General features: G+C 40.3%; 1 protein-coding gene across 1 annotated transcript in view; it reads right to left on the bottom strand.

The window, feature by feature from the left end:
* Positions 1–15,188, bottom strand: part of lrfn5a (leucine rich repeat and fibronectin type III domain containing 5a) — a 186,839-nt gene that overhangs the window by 40,986 nt on the left and 130,665 nt on the right. Inside the window, exons 3-8 of the mRNA XM_052085703.1 lie at positions 12,936–13,154; positions 11,659–11,787; positions 11,387–11,567; positions 10,772–10,927; positions 10,106–10,365; positions 7,853–8,320 (exon numbers count right to left, since the gene is read on the bottom strand). Coding sequence (XP_051941663.1) covers positions 7,853–8,320; positions 10,106–10,365; positions 10,772–10,927; positions 11,387–11,567; positions 11,659–11,787; positions 12,936–13,132 — 1,391 coding nt within the window. The 5' untranslated portion in view covers positions 13,133–13,154. The remainder of the gene's footprint in view (positions 1–7,852; positions 8,321–10,105; positions 10,366–10,771; positions 10,928–11,386; positions 11,568–11,658; positions 11,788–12,935; positions 13,155–15,188) is intronic.

A 15,188-nucleotide genomic window follows, 5' to 3' on the forward strand; every position in this document is an offset into this window, starting at 1 on the left:
CAAGGCTGAGTTTGAATTAAATCTATCATCACATGGCTTGCAACACAGGCTTTTTCATCTTTTCAGTGGCGTTTATGCTGATGGAATACACACCTACAGTGATGTGAAAACCTATTTTCCCTCCTGCTTATTTCATTTTGTGTGCGTGTGTGTGTGTGTTTGTTTTTATTGTTTTTTTGGGGACATATCTATCACACACACAAAGAGGTTTCAAATCATCAAACCAATTTTAATATCACTCAGACAACCCAAGGAAATACAAATGTCGTTTTCAAATAACAATTCAATTTTTTAAGGCACAAAAAAATGTTCAAACCTTTCTGACCCTCGATAAAAAAAATAATTGCTCCCTGAACCTAATAACGGGTTGTGCCACCCTTGGCAGTCATAACTGAGATCAAGTTTTTGCGATAATTGGTGATGAGTCTTTCACATCGCTCTGGAAGAATTGTGGTCCACTCTACTTTGCAGAATTGTTTTAACTGTGCCATATTGAGTGTTTTCTTGCATGAAAAGGTCTCCACAAAGCTTCTCAATTGGATTTAAATCCGGACTTTGACTTGGCCACTCAAAAATGATGGTCGGACATTCTTCCTCAGGATTTTCTGTCAAATAGCAGAATTCACTGTTCCATCAATCTCAGCAAGTTGTCCTGCTCCTGAGGTGGCGAAGCAGCCCCAGACTATCACACTGCAAGTCTGGTGGTACTCAGGTTTGGGTGTGGCAGGTGAAATTGAACTCATTTATCCCAAATTTGTGGTTAGTCACAGTGACTGTGATTTAAGAAGGGGATGGGGAGGGGGGTGTTTCATTTTCACAGAGGGTCAGAAAAGCTTGGATTTTTTTTTGTGCCTTAATAAATTGAATTTGAAAACTGCATTTTGTATTTCTTTCTGTTATCTCTGAGCAATATCAAAATTAGTTTGATGATTTGAAACCCTGGCTCGTGCGGGTCGACTTGTTAGCACACAGGGCAAAGGTGCACGGTTTGATTTCGGCTCTGGCCTTCCTGTGAGGAGTTCGCATGTTCTCCCCGTGCCCGGGTAGCTTTTCTCCGGGTACTCCGGTTTTCTCTCACGTTCCAAAAGCATGCATGACAGGTCAATGGAATACTCTAAATTGTCCCAAGGTTGATTGTGAGCGCAAATGGTTGTTTGTCTATGTGTGTCCTGCAATTGGCTGCCAACCAGTTCAGAGTGTACCCCGTTGATTCCCCGCACACAGCTGGGATAGGCTCTTGCAAGCCCGCGACTCTTTGTTGTTTTGGATAATGGATGGATGGATGGATTTGAAACCTTTGTCTGTGATGGATATGAAAAAGAATTAGAAATCAGGAGTGGGTGAATACTTTTTCATGGCACTGTAGTAGACCATCACATCCCATTTTGTGTTACTGTTTCTAAATTACATTAAAAAAAATTAAAACAAACTTTAATTCCATCTTCTCTTGCCCTTGAGTTGAACAATTACCCTTTCTAAGATTTTAATCTCAGAGTTCGAAAATGTTTTCATTCTTACTGCGTTTAACGTGTCAAATTCACACACAAAAATGTGATTACTTTGTTTTTACTCTTCATGAAGATTTTGAACAATTTACTATTGATGTTGAAGCACTTTTCCTGTTATTATATTTAAAACAGCATTAATTCAGGCTTTCTCATTATTTTCATTAAGTTAAAAAGAACAGTTTGATTTACATGCAAATTTGGTCAATTTGACATGTTCTTCACAATAACATTTTATGAAACCATTCATTATAGCGTTAGTTCAATGGTCAACATGGGGAAAGATGCCTGTATTTATTTTTACGATTGTAATTGATAAAGCTGAGAACGATTTGGCAAAACTAGTAATATGTAAGGCTATCTGCTACCTCAGGCATATATAATATAAATACATTATTTAATCTATGCCAGCCATTATATGATGTGGCCCCGCAACAAAAAGGTGTACAGCAAAAGCTTATGTACAGGCTAGTCGATTCAAGTCCTAAATGGGACAAATAAGTCAAGGAGAACACAAATTCTCTGCTCTACTGAGGCTACTGGGGGAAACATAGTGTTGCTGTGAAAACACTGAATGCAATTACGTTCCAAAATAAAAGTAGCATTCATTATGAATTACATTTCTCGTAAAAATGACTTGAATACATTTTGTTCTAATCACAAGTACCTGAAGGCCATGTTAAGCAGTGCGTTAAGTATCTTAAATTTTGCCATCTTGTGTAAAACATTTATTTGCAACAATGTGAAGTGTCCATTGATTTGTAATCCATCTATTCTGTTCAGGTCATGTGGGGCTGCAGTCAATCAGTTGATTTTAACGAAAAGACAGACTACACCCTGGAGTTGTTGCTGGTCAATCTTGTGGCAAATATAATGGATGTTCACATGGCACATATTTGCTCTGGCGCTGCACCGATGTAGTTTATTGCGATATATTTTGCACCGCAGCAAATTGTGTGGAGCATTCACACATACAAAGCCACTGAGCGTGCCAGCACCGGTGCAGCCCCACTTGCGTTCACACGGCAGTTTTTGCAGCGGAGCAAAACGACAGAAAACAAATTAGCTGTCGTGTTGGTTCTTTTTAAAACGTACAGTATATACACAACTCAAGCGACTACTGGACAGGCACGTCCTTCTCCGTCTCGGTCTCCGTGCCTTCTGCTCGAGAGTGACCGCCCACGAAAACGTAAATCAATGATGTCTTCATGACACTCAGAAAAGCAAATACGTAATGCGCCAAACAGAAAATCAAGAGAGGAAATCACAAAATAAATTATGTGAGGTGCGTAGGGTTGTGAACAAACAACAAAGGAACAAACAATTCAGAGACAGTCCAGTCTCCTACAAAAGGAAAGATGTTACCAGCCAAGTCTTGTGTCGTTATTAAACAAAACACATGACGGAAGTCCGACAGAGCACGAAAGCAACGCATTTTCGCCGTACGTACGCTTCACAAGCATTTGCTCTGGAGCAAATTTAACCCAGTTGCGTTCACATGTGCAAATTTACATCTGTGCTGCTTCGCAAACGAGCATTTGCTCCGGAGCAAATTTTTAAACCAACTCCCTGAGGTGGATCAAATTTGGTCCGGTGTAAGCCTTTTTCCGGGGCTACGCTGGAGCTAATATGCACGTGTGAACGCACTACTGGGGCAGCCCCAGCATAGCACTGGACCAAATTTTGCCGTGTGAACACCCCTATAGAGAAGAAAATCCACACTGTGCGCACAGAACTCGAGTGATTTTCATCATTACACTATCAGTAATTCTGTTAGAATTTCTATTTAAATAATGGCTTTCATGGATACACTCAACTTTTGTGTAGCTGGAGTAGCAACAGGACCAGAAGAGAAATACAACCCATAAGCAGAAAAACTGGATCGGTAAACAGCCTGAATGTCACTTCCCCCTGGAGTATGTTGAATGAGGCTTTTCTGTTGCGATCGATACAGAATGAAGAATTCAGAGCATTACATTACTGATACGGAATCCATTGCATACATATACGTCACCATTATGGGGAGGAGGCGACAATAAAAGCATACGTAGTCACTCCTCTTTAATGCAACATATATGTCATGGAGACCGTGATGGTAATGGATCCAAAAAGCAGGGAGGAAGGAGTAATAATAATACATTTTATTTATAAGCGCCTTTCAAGATACTCAAGGACACTTTAGTAGGGTGCACTGAACTAAATACCGTATTTTTCACGACCACATGGTGCACCACATAAAGAGGCGCAGTGTTAGTTACGGGTGATATTTCTGTATTTAACACATACATAACACGCACTCCAAAATGTGTGCTATCTTCAACAATACGGTTGCATGCATGTACGCTAGCGTATGTTTTGAAAAAGGCAGCAGGAGCAGGAGTTCGGTGGAACTTTATCGAAGTATTTAACTCTGTACTCACACTATTTTGAATCAATCCTCATTCACAAATTCTTCAAAGTCCTCATCAGTATCTGAAATGAAAAGCTGGGCAAGTTCTCCATTGAACAATTCCTGGTTTTCATTATTAAATAGCGTTTTCTGTTTTCCGTTTGGACAGGGCTTTTTGTTTATAATAAATATTATTTTGTGACAAAGTTCCTTTCTGTGCCTGCTGTTTCGGTGATCCACTTATTCCCGTTTTGATGTTACGCACGAAGCGATTCCTCTGTCGTTTGGAGCGTAGCGTGACAACCAAAAAGGCTGAATCAATGCCCTTGACTCTTTGCTTCACCAAGCAAAGTGTTAAAAGAAAATCAATTTGTTTTCTGAAGAATGCAGAGAGGTAAAGGGTGTAAAATAACAGCGATACACAAATGACTTTGGTGTTTCATTTTGAGAAAGACCGTCAGGGAGAAAGTGGGCTGTAAAAGAAAACTGTTCACCGTTTTCAAGTCCAGTTAATTCAGTTTTGAATCGGGCTGATATGGATTCCATATCCATTGGTGTCATTCATTGTACAGGAGGTGACTGCGCGGTTATGCGCATGGCAGAAATATGGCTTGCTGCAACAATGGTCTTGCGCAGCTGAAGTTGAGTTAACACTTTAATTCGGAGACTTTTTGTTTCACTGCGTGGGTATGTGGCGTGCACTTACAGGCTTCCTCTGCTGGCTTAATCACCATCAAAAGCACTGACCTACATTTAGAGCTAAAAAAAAACTATTAATTCATTTCCAACAGTCTTCATTTCTTAGCATGTCTTGGCTGCGCAACTGCTAGTTTGTGGGTTATTATTATTATTGTTTTTTTTTTGTCCAATAAAATGTCAGCTTGTATGTGAGGCCATATCAATGAAGACTTGGAATGCTGGCTGATGCTTAACAGAAATAGTTAAAAACAAGAGAGCACTGTGAGCCAATCAGAATTCAGGTCCAATAAACAGAGACAGCTCGAAGGCGCAAGGTGATGGCAGCATTTTTCTATTCTCTCATTCGTTCAGAGCTGCTAAAGGTGGATTTTTTGTCAAATATTGTGCAAAAGGTGGGGACAATGGAAATCCACACTGTCATTACAAACATAACAACATTGATTACAACAGTTTTATTGTAGTTTGTGTATAAACTCAAGCATTTCAAAACCAATGTTAATTAAAGAGTGCAGTAATTTCTTTCATAGTACTGTTTCATCGTACTGTAAATACTGTAAGAACACATAAGATCAATGACAATTTCATGGGTGTTCCTGAATGCATTTCACTCAGCCATTCTGTGAGTTCTAATCTTGACTGGCGACTGCAATTAACTCCAGGCCAGCAAATTACACGACCAAACAGATTAAAAAAACTAACAATGTAGATGCAACCCCCCCCCCCCCCAAAAAAAAAAGAAAAAAACAAAACTAACCCAAACATGCATACAATGACTGCAACAGTCTCATTTGTGCAATACACAAATAAACTCCAAGTTAGTTCAATGTGGAAACAGTGTGTTTCTGTCCGTAAAAATGTCACTCAAAAGATGACACAGATCTTATGAGCATATGACACACCGAACGCTAAAATCTAATCTATCCCAGACCATTAAGAAAAGTGACTCAGTACTGCATGCCGAGAGGAGCAGGCAGTGGGCCTCAAAATCGGTGCTTGCTGGAAGATGGCTGCCATCATTGCCACCTCAGCAAAGCTCATCATCCATTTTGCTGAGCATCATTTGTTGTTGCCTGAAAGGGTTGTCATGTGTCCTTAAAGTATCTCCAAACGGCTAACTTGGGTTTTACCAAGTAGGTATGCTGTGTGGCACGTGAAGTGGAAAGATTGCAAATTTCTACCAGTACAGATCCTATATCGGTCACTGAATCTCGTCTATACACTGTGTTCAGAATCATGTGTTTATTTACAACTGTGACTTTTTTTCTGTAGTTTTGGCCTCAGTTAAGTTACAAATACCATTGTTTTTATCATTAGCATCATAGCCACGAGAGGGAACTGAGAACAATTGTGTGTACATTTGTGATTATGTCGCTTTAAACCTGGAAATGTTGTCATGTGTGAAGTTTGGTTGTCATCGTCCCCAAAATGTAACAAACAGCACAATTCTGACTTGCTCAACCACACAGCCAAGACAATGAAAAGAGACGTGCGCCACACATCAGCAGCTACCAATCAGAAGAAAGCTATTTTCCATATCAAATCAAATATCAAATAATATTAATTATGAATGAGAAAACAGACAAAAAAATCAGTTATTTCTGACCAACGAAAATAGCTTGTAAAAGGGCATCCTCCTCATTTCCCAACCAAATTATATAGCACATACAATACAAATGCTCACAAACAAATGCATTACGCATAACATTGAGAATGTCACTGATATGAGCATGACGCAAACATTCAATGTTATTGCGCTCCTATTTCATGGTGATGATGCACACAGATGAATTACGTTTTGGGATTAGCATTGACATGAAAGGCAGATCATACTTGCAGATCTCCCGACGTATATTCTTTGTGGACAATCATTTCATCCGACCATTTCACAAGAGTCAACATTTTGCTCAAATAGCAATCACTCAGTGAGGCTTGATTTAATATCTGTAATCCAAAGAATACAGTATGCGCCACAGGCTTCACAGTCAAAGGCTATCTCGGGGTGCTCAAATTGAGTTCACTTCAGATTATGGATGTTATTTTCGATGGCAATGTTCACACCGCTGTTCAATTCCAACTGTATTGTTCATATGCGAAAAGTATCAGATTTTTTTTTCCATGCACGGGGAACAGTACAATTGCGATTTTATACAAATGGACTTCTTTCGGAGGTGGATATTAATCAGACAATGCGGCTGCAGTATGAATGCTCATCCACACACATCCGACCGAGACATCATGAAAAAGGCCAAGATGCCCTCCACACGGGCGAGGCGTCCATGAAGCTATAAAATTGTTTAGCGGAAGAGTGTTGACTTTATAATTCCATGTGAAACATGACGCATGAAGTTGTCATGTGTGGCGATAGGACAGTTTCATCCATGCAGATGGTACATTTGCTACCCGCAGTGATGACGTGGCATCATCTTTAGAAGAAGTCTCCAAGAAATGAAGAGAATAAGGTGGGTCGCCTCATATTCCCAAAATATTTCTACCTCCTCCCTCTTCACTACTCTGAGATAGGGTGATCCGTATACATTGTTTGATTTTTTTACATTTTGTTGTTGTTTGGTTCGCATCACTTGACGTGCTTTTTTTGGTCATGTGTGTCATATCACGGGCGCCTTCCGTTCAAATTTAGAAATTGCATTTTTTTTGTACAAGTACAACGAAAGATCGTACTTAAAAAAAATCTGAGTTGAGTTTCACACCCTGCATTGTGAATGTAAGCCTATATCTGTCAAAACTGCCCATCTGATTGTGGAGTCACCTGACGCTCCTATAGTATTTATGTGGCTATTTTGCCAATGAAAAGCAAATAAAAATTGTTCTGAACGCACGACTGTTCAGTTGTCGGAACATTCATATTCACCTACCTATACTCTATTGACTTGCCTACTGACAGTAACTAGCTACGATGATGATTGAAATTATTAAAAAGGATATCTTTGCATCCTGTTTCTTTGTTCTCAATGTTTGCGGTTACCATTTTCATTATGAATTGGGGTACAGTAAATAATTACCCTTGTAAACCTCTTGACTCAGGGTTATCGGTTGTTGTAATGCCATATTCCAAATCATACCCAATGTCCTTCACCCCCATGGTCATTAAATATGCATGTATTCCAATGTAATGTGATTCATACAGCTCGGGCTTGTCATTCTCGCCCTTCCCATTGTCCAAATCATTAGGCAGTATTCAGTTACCATTATCTGAGGCTAACTTCATGTTATGAGGATATAATGACTTTCTCAGACTTACCGATACACAAGTGAATCATCTTGGCTCCCATTGTACTGGATCTGGAACATCCGGATACCTGGAATATTCCTTTGGAAGTTAAACTTGATCAGTGCGGTTGATGATGTGGACTCAGCGGTCACCACTCTCTTTTCTACCCCACCCTTCACATCCCCGGTCACGTTGCTTCCGTTGTTTACACTTCGGGTGGATGTGGAAATGTCAGATGATCCCGGGTCAGGCTCCAGTATGTTGTTGGTGTTGTTGGAGATGTGTGGAAGTTTAATGATAACCAAGTCTATGGTCTGGTGAGCCTCACCAGCTGGATTGGAGGAGATGCAGGTGAAAGAGCCTGTGTCTTTTACAGTACTGATGACGATGTCCAGACTTCCATTGGTATAAACCAGTGTCCTCGAGGAGTTTGAAACGAGTTTGCCATCAGGAGATATCCAGTGTATGGCTGGCTCTGGGTCACCTCTGGCCTTACATCTATCGAGGAGTGGAAATGTCATCAGTCATTAAACAAAATGCACTAGTCTGTTCATGGTTTCAAGGTTTAAGTATTTCTAAAACATAATTTCTGGGTATACAACAAGGATGGCCTAGTCTGGCTCTGAAGAGCCCCTGTCCAGCCTATTTTACATGTTTCCCTCCTCCAACAGACCTGAGTCAAATGACCAGCCCATTAGCAAGCTTTGGAAACGCCTGATCACAATTCTGATGATTTGAATCAAGTGTCTTGGAGCATGGTAAAATGGAAGACAGGCTGGATAGGGGCTCTGAGAGGTCCGGACTTGGGCACCCATAGTACACAGTATATCAGTGTGTAGGTTATTTGTCACTCAAACCTGGCTCATCCCGAGGATATTGGGTGCTAGCATGCAGCTAGCCGGCCCTCGATGTTAAAAAATGAGGGGCATATAGACGGACTAACTGTTATAATTCTTACAGTGGTTCCCTGATATGGATGTACCGCAAATCCCCTCAAATTAAACATGAAAGTCTGCAATTAAAGTGCATCTTTTTTTGTTTCATGTGAAATCAAATGTGGTGATGAATAGATTCAAAATGATGACAATTTTGTGTGTTCATGTGCTGTGAATGAAGAGATTGAATCGTTACGCTCTTCATGCTTGAGCTGAGCTCATTCACACATAATTTTCATTAGGTAGAGAGTAATATTACACATTATCATTCCTTTCTCCATATTCAATATGAATTATGACACACCTTAGCCTACGCGTATCTTATGTGAAATTGTGAGCTGGAATTAAGGAGCATAATTATAAGATCAGTGTTTTCCAAACAGTGGAGCCAAGGCATGTATTTTGCGAAAAAAAATTTTCATGGAATCTCCCCCCCCAAAAAAAAATGTATAGTCAAATAATAATCTTGCATCAATTTAGTCACAAATGCACTGAGTGTGAAATTTAGGCTTATACAGTTGAAGACAAAGCAGCTAAATTTGCATCCATGGCCATGATTCGACTGAATGAAAGCAAACATATGGATACACAGGTTGGTTGTACCATTGCCATCTAATTGAAGAGCAGTATATGCCAGTCGCATAGATCGAAAAACAATAATCATAATTTAAATAATAATTCAATGATGACAATAGTAATTAAAATAATGTTGTGAATACTCACTTCCATCTACAAGAAATAATACATTTTTAAATATCATAATACAGTCAACACATAAACCGAACCGTGGATTTTGTGAACTGTTCCACCCCTACACCATGTTTTTGTTCATACATACACACATATTCACATATTTACATCCACTATGAATACACAAACACATTAACATGTAAATATATGTGCATATGTACACCCAAGTAAATAGGTTATGTCACGTCCCGACTGTTCATATTATTTTAATGTTGCTATGATCATTATTATTCTTATGAAAACCTGAGTTTAGTTGAAGTTAAAAATATTTAGCTTTAGGGTGAAAGTTCAGGATAAACCTAAAATACAATTTATCTTGACAAGTTATGAATATGTTCAATAACTACAATGCTTCAGTCCTTTTTGCAGTAATATACTGTTTTGGAAATATTTTCTCATGGCTTTTCACATTGTTAGTTACACTGATGAATTGATTTTTGCATGTTAAATGAATAGACTGACGACAAACGTCAAAATGACCCTTGCGTCCTTTGTCGATCATTGATGCAGCCCTTAGATTTAAAAAAAAAAAAAAAAAAGTTTGGAAACCCTTGATTTTTACTCATTTGTAGGACAATAAGCGTTAGGCCGTACATACCTGAGTGACACTCTCTGTCCTTCGAGAACTCTCGTCTCATGGGAGTATCGGGTTATGAGCGGGGGTTCACACAGAAATTCTTCCTCAGGAATGGACCAAAAGTATCGTCCAGAGAGGTGCTGAGGTGAGGCACACGTCTCCAAGTCATCCTCTCGGTTGAGCCTTCGCAGCCATAGCAGCTCGCAGTTACAATGCAGCGGGTTTCCACCAAATGAGAGCGCAAAGGTTGAGGAGCTCAAGATCCCAGATGTGGCCAAAACCTACAATAGTGTTTCAAAATGTTTTTGGGGATTCAAAGAAAAAAAAGTGTTGCGATAAAATAACACTTGTGACTCAATGTGCTTTACAGTCATCCCTCGTTTATCACGGTTGATGGGGATCAAAACCACCCGCGATAAATGAAAATTCGCGAAGTAGTGACTAATAAACATATTTATAAATAAACATAAAAAACAGCGGGTCACATAGAGCAACATACACAGTACTGTACCTCATGCATATTAATTATTTATATATGTATTTTTTTAATGAATGTTTGAAAAAATTTGCCATGCACTGAAGCCGCGATGAACAAACCGCGAAATAGCGAGTGATCACTGTATTTCAATTCCGTTGAACGCGTTTGAAGTGATGTGCTATTCATGCTAAAGACATATATTAACCTACCTGTGCTCGCTGAAAAAGAGGGTCCGGTGGGAGCTTTTGGAGTTTATTGGAGGTGACGTCGAGCCGGTTGAGTTTTTGTAGCAATGAAAATGTTCCCTCTGGAATATAGTCCAACATGTTGTGGTCCAAACTTAGTGTATGGAGGCTAGTCATTTTCTGTTGAGGGAAACACACAAATAAATGAATTTTGGTGGATACATTTTTAACTTGGATTTTAACAATGAGGAAAAAAAGTTATTGAATTTCATTTAACTAATAACAGAAATAAATAAAATGATACTGTACACCAGGCCTGGACAGTCGATGTCCTGCCTGTTTTCCTGCTCTACAGGATGCAACACACCTGGTTCAGATGATCAGCTCATCAGCCAGCTGTGAAGCATCATTAGAATGATTCTAATTATTTGAATCAGGTGTGTTGCAACCGGGAGAGATGGAAAACAGGCAGGACAGGAGCCCTTGAGGACCGACTTTGGACACTCCTGCTGGATACTCATTATCCAGGTATAAGGTTATGGAAGCTAGGTTATGTTTTAAAAGTTAAAATAGCTCTTTCTCATTTCCCATTGTGAACAAAAAGTCTGAACAGAAATTGTTCTTGGCTGAGACTCAAACCTGAATGGCCTCCCATGGAATGGAATCGAGATTATTATAACTGAGATCTAGTTCTTCCAGTGCCAGCAGGTCATTAAATGCTCCCAGGTGGATCAGTACCAGCTGGTTGTTGTTCAGAATCAGGTGGTGGAGCTTAGACATCCCACTGAATGTATCATTGCCGATCCTTGTCAGCCGATTACTGTAATATAATCACAGAGAGGCAACCATTAGTAACTTTCCAGCCGACGGCTTTCAAGTAACTAGAGAACTGGCATGAAATGAAGCTTGACCTGTTGAGATGCAGGGCTCGGAGGTTCTCTAGATCTGTAAAGGCAAGAGGAGTGATGTAGGAGATGGTATTTCTGGACAAGGTGAGGTCCACAAGCCGTGTCATGTTTGCAAAGTCTTTCCTCTTCACACTGGGACAGAAATATGCAGTGTTAATGACATCACACACATTATTTATAGTCGGATATCTGCGGCAGTATTCCATGCTTATCGGCAAAATGGGAACATAAACTTCAGAGAACATTTGGAAGTGAACACAATCCAGGATGCAGTTTGTTTACGGAATCCTTTTAACAACCTGCATGCAAAAAGAGAACGTGCAGAAGCAACATCAGAAGTGCAATCAGTAAGAATTGACAATAAGTAAACAATAATAAAAAACATGATATAATTGTGTTTTAACTTTTGTAGACTGCCATGCTTGTAACCTTAGATGATGTTTATTAATTTAATTGACGTAAAAGTTGTAGATAACAGGATTTTTTTTTTCAGCACTGCCACATTTCAGTCTGGGCTGTTTTTGTTTGATCTTTTCTTAGCCGAATAATGTATCTTTTTTTCCAACAGTCCCTGGTCAGATGAATTGTTTCACTTACTCTATGCTTCCGTCTATCTGTGACAGTGACTTAAAATATTATTTAAGTTTAAAAAAAAATCTTCAAGTCAAAAATGGAATAACAGATGGATTTACATTTAAATGATTTGCCGATTTGCCGAAATTAATGCTGATAGCATTAATTTCTTGCACATTGTTGCGAAATGTATCGTGCATGAGTCATTGTTGTGATGAAACTATTTTTTGGACATATTGTGCAACCCTATACAGTACTGTCCTGTACAGCATATACCTGTATTTTGCACAGGTGTGCCTTGGTCTGCCTACATTTATTAATGGCTAGTCTAATATCGACTGTTAAACTGCATTGGAGATGACTGTGGGTTCATAAGAGAGGTCAGTATCTGGTGTGAACACTATTTGCCTTAAACAGTGCAACTATAACATAACACACTTTTTGTGAGCTTTTGTGCTTCTAATTGTATATAGAAACGAGGGCAGACCTTCCTCAGTAGCCAGTGTGTTTTTTCCAAATGCCAGCAAATAAAATGCAAAGGTTTTGCAAGTGACAAATGTTTGATGGTGGTTTGTGGTCATGATGAATTCTTTTATTCATCATGCATTTCTGTCAAAAATTATGATGACCTTTTGTGCAATGTAAAGAAGTAAGATATTAGTATCTACAGTAATCGGACAGATTCAAAGCAATCAGAAGTCCTTTACCTTGTGACGAAATTGTCAGCCAGCCTCAGTTCTACTGTATGCCTGTCAATGTTTGGTGGAACAAATAGTAGACCTTTCTTGGCACAGAGTGTTGCCAGGTTGGGTGACAGGATCTGACAAACGCAACGCTTTGGGCAGATCTGAGCTCGAACCGCCATGGCTACTGCCAGCATCACATACAGCAACAGCCTCTCCATGGTCTCCGTCTCAACTTGACACCTGAAGAACAAAAGTGAAATGTGGTTAGGTCATGACTGATCATGAAATATACATTCAAAGGGTACACTTTGAGGAGGAGCAGTGTGGTTTTCATCCCGGCCATGGAACAGTGGACCCAGCTCTATACCCTTAGCATGGTCCTCGAGGGTATGTGGGAACTCGCCCAACCAGTTTACATGTGCTTTGTGGACTTGGAGAAGGCGTTTGTCCATGTCCCTCGGGGAGTTCTGTGGTGGGTGCTTTGTGGGTATGGGGTACCGAACCCCCTGAAACAGGCTGTTCGGTCTATACCATTCGCATTGCCGGCAGTAAGTCGGAATCGTTTCCAGTGAGGGTAGGACTCCGCCAAGGCTGCCCTTTGTCACCGATTCTGTTCATAACCTTTATGGACAGAATTTCTAGGCACAGCCTCGGTTGAGGGGGTCCGTTTGGGCGGCCTCAGTATTGCATCTCTGCTTTTTGCAGATGATGTGGACCTGTTGGCTCCTTCAATTAGGGCTCTCCAACTCTCGCTAGAGCGTTACACAGCCGAGTGTGAAGCAGTTGGGATGGAAATCAGCATCTACAAATCTGAAACCATGGTCTTCAGTCGGAAAAGGGTGGAGTGCCCCCTCCGGGTCGGGGAGAAGATCTTGCCCCAAGTGGAGGAGTTTAAAAATCTTGGGGTCTTGTTCACGAGTGAGGGTATGAGGGAGTGAAAGATCGACAGGCGGATCGGTGCAGCGTCTGCTGTGATGCAGACTTTGTATCGGTCTGTTGTGGTAAAGAAGGAGCTGAGCCAAAGGGCGAAGCTCTCAATTTACCGGTCAATCTACGTTCCAACCCTCATCTATGGTCACAAGCTATGGGTCGTGACGAAAGAACGAGATCCCGGATACAAGCGGCCAAAATGATTTTTCTCCGCAGGGTGTACGGGCTCTCCCTTAGAGATAAGGTGAGAAGCTCGGTCATCCGGGAGGGGCTCCTGAACGCCTCCTTGGTGAGGTGTTCAGGGCCCCACCGGGAGAAGACCCAAAGGACGACCCAGGACACGCTGGAGAGACTGTCACCCAGCTGGCCTGGGAATGCCTTGGGATCCCCCGGGAAGAGCTAGAAGAAGTGGCTAGGGAGAGGGAAGTCTGGGCTTCCCTGCTAAAGCTACTGCCCCCACGACCTGACCTCGGATAAGCGGTAGAAGATGGATGCATGGATGAGTACACTATAGTTTTAGTTTTTATACTTTGGACACTTATCTGCTGTCAGACAAAAAATGCATTGTAAAGGTCTGTTCAGAGACTTCATGCAGTTTTAAGTCATGTAACTGTTTGCAGAGATTGGCATTCAGTAGAATGCCCATTTTTGAATTGTTTTTTTTTTTAAAGGACATATTAAGCAACAACACAAGTGTATTTTCATCTGCCCCTTTAATCGTCCCAGTACTTTTATCCCAACACTGCCAACTAGTGTACAGTCAGAGAACATCAAGTACCTACAGACACCTATTTCACTAACGATCAATCCAGCGGTTTAAGAAAACTAACTGGCTGTGTTGTATGTCTCTCGGTACCCATCCACCAAGATGCTGATACCTCCCCCATGAGAGGCACACATTTCTGAAACTAAAGTTTTAATTACTATTATTTACTTTGAACTTCATAGCTATTTTTGTGTTGTGAAATATTAAAAGTTGATTTGCTAATGAGTAAGACATTGAAAATATCAAGAAACTGATGTCATTTTTGTTTGATTGATAGCAAGTCTTATCGACAACGGCCAATCACTGTTACTGAAAATAAGGTTTGGTAGGCAGACGTATATGCGATATGTCAATGTTTGCATGCGAGATTCCTGCACATGTTATGTGTCATTCTGTAATGTGACAAGACATGTGATGTGTTATGTTTTTTATGAATGATGCGTTTGTCTCGTGCAGTGATATAAGCCTAAAAACCCTCATACTTGGGTGATCATTCTAATATTTTCAGAGGTTAATGTAAGCATTAAGTAAAGATGTAAACATACATTCTAGTGACCATCAATCAGTTTTGGCACATT

Source organism: Hippocampus zosterae, chromosome 14, assembly GCF_025434085.1.
Source record: "Hippocampus zosterae strain Florida chromosome 14, ASM2543408v3, whole genome shotgun sequence".
NCBI lineage: Eukaryota > Metazoa > Chordata > Actinopteri > Syngnathiformes > Syngnathidae > Hippocampus > Hippocampus zosterae.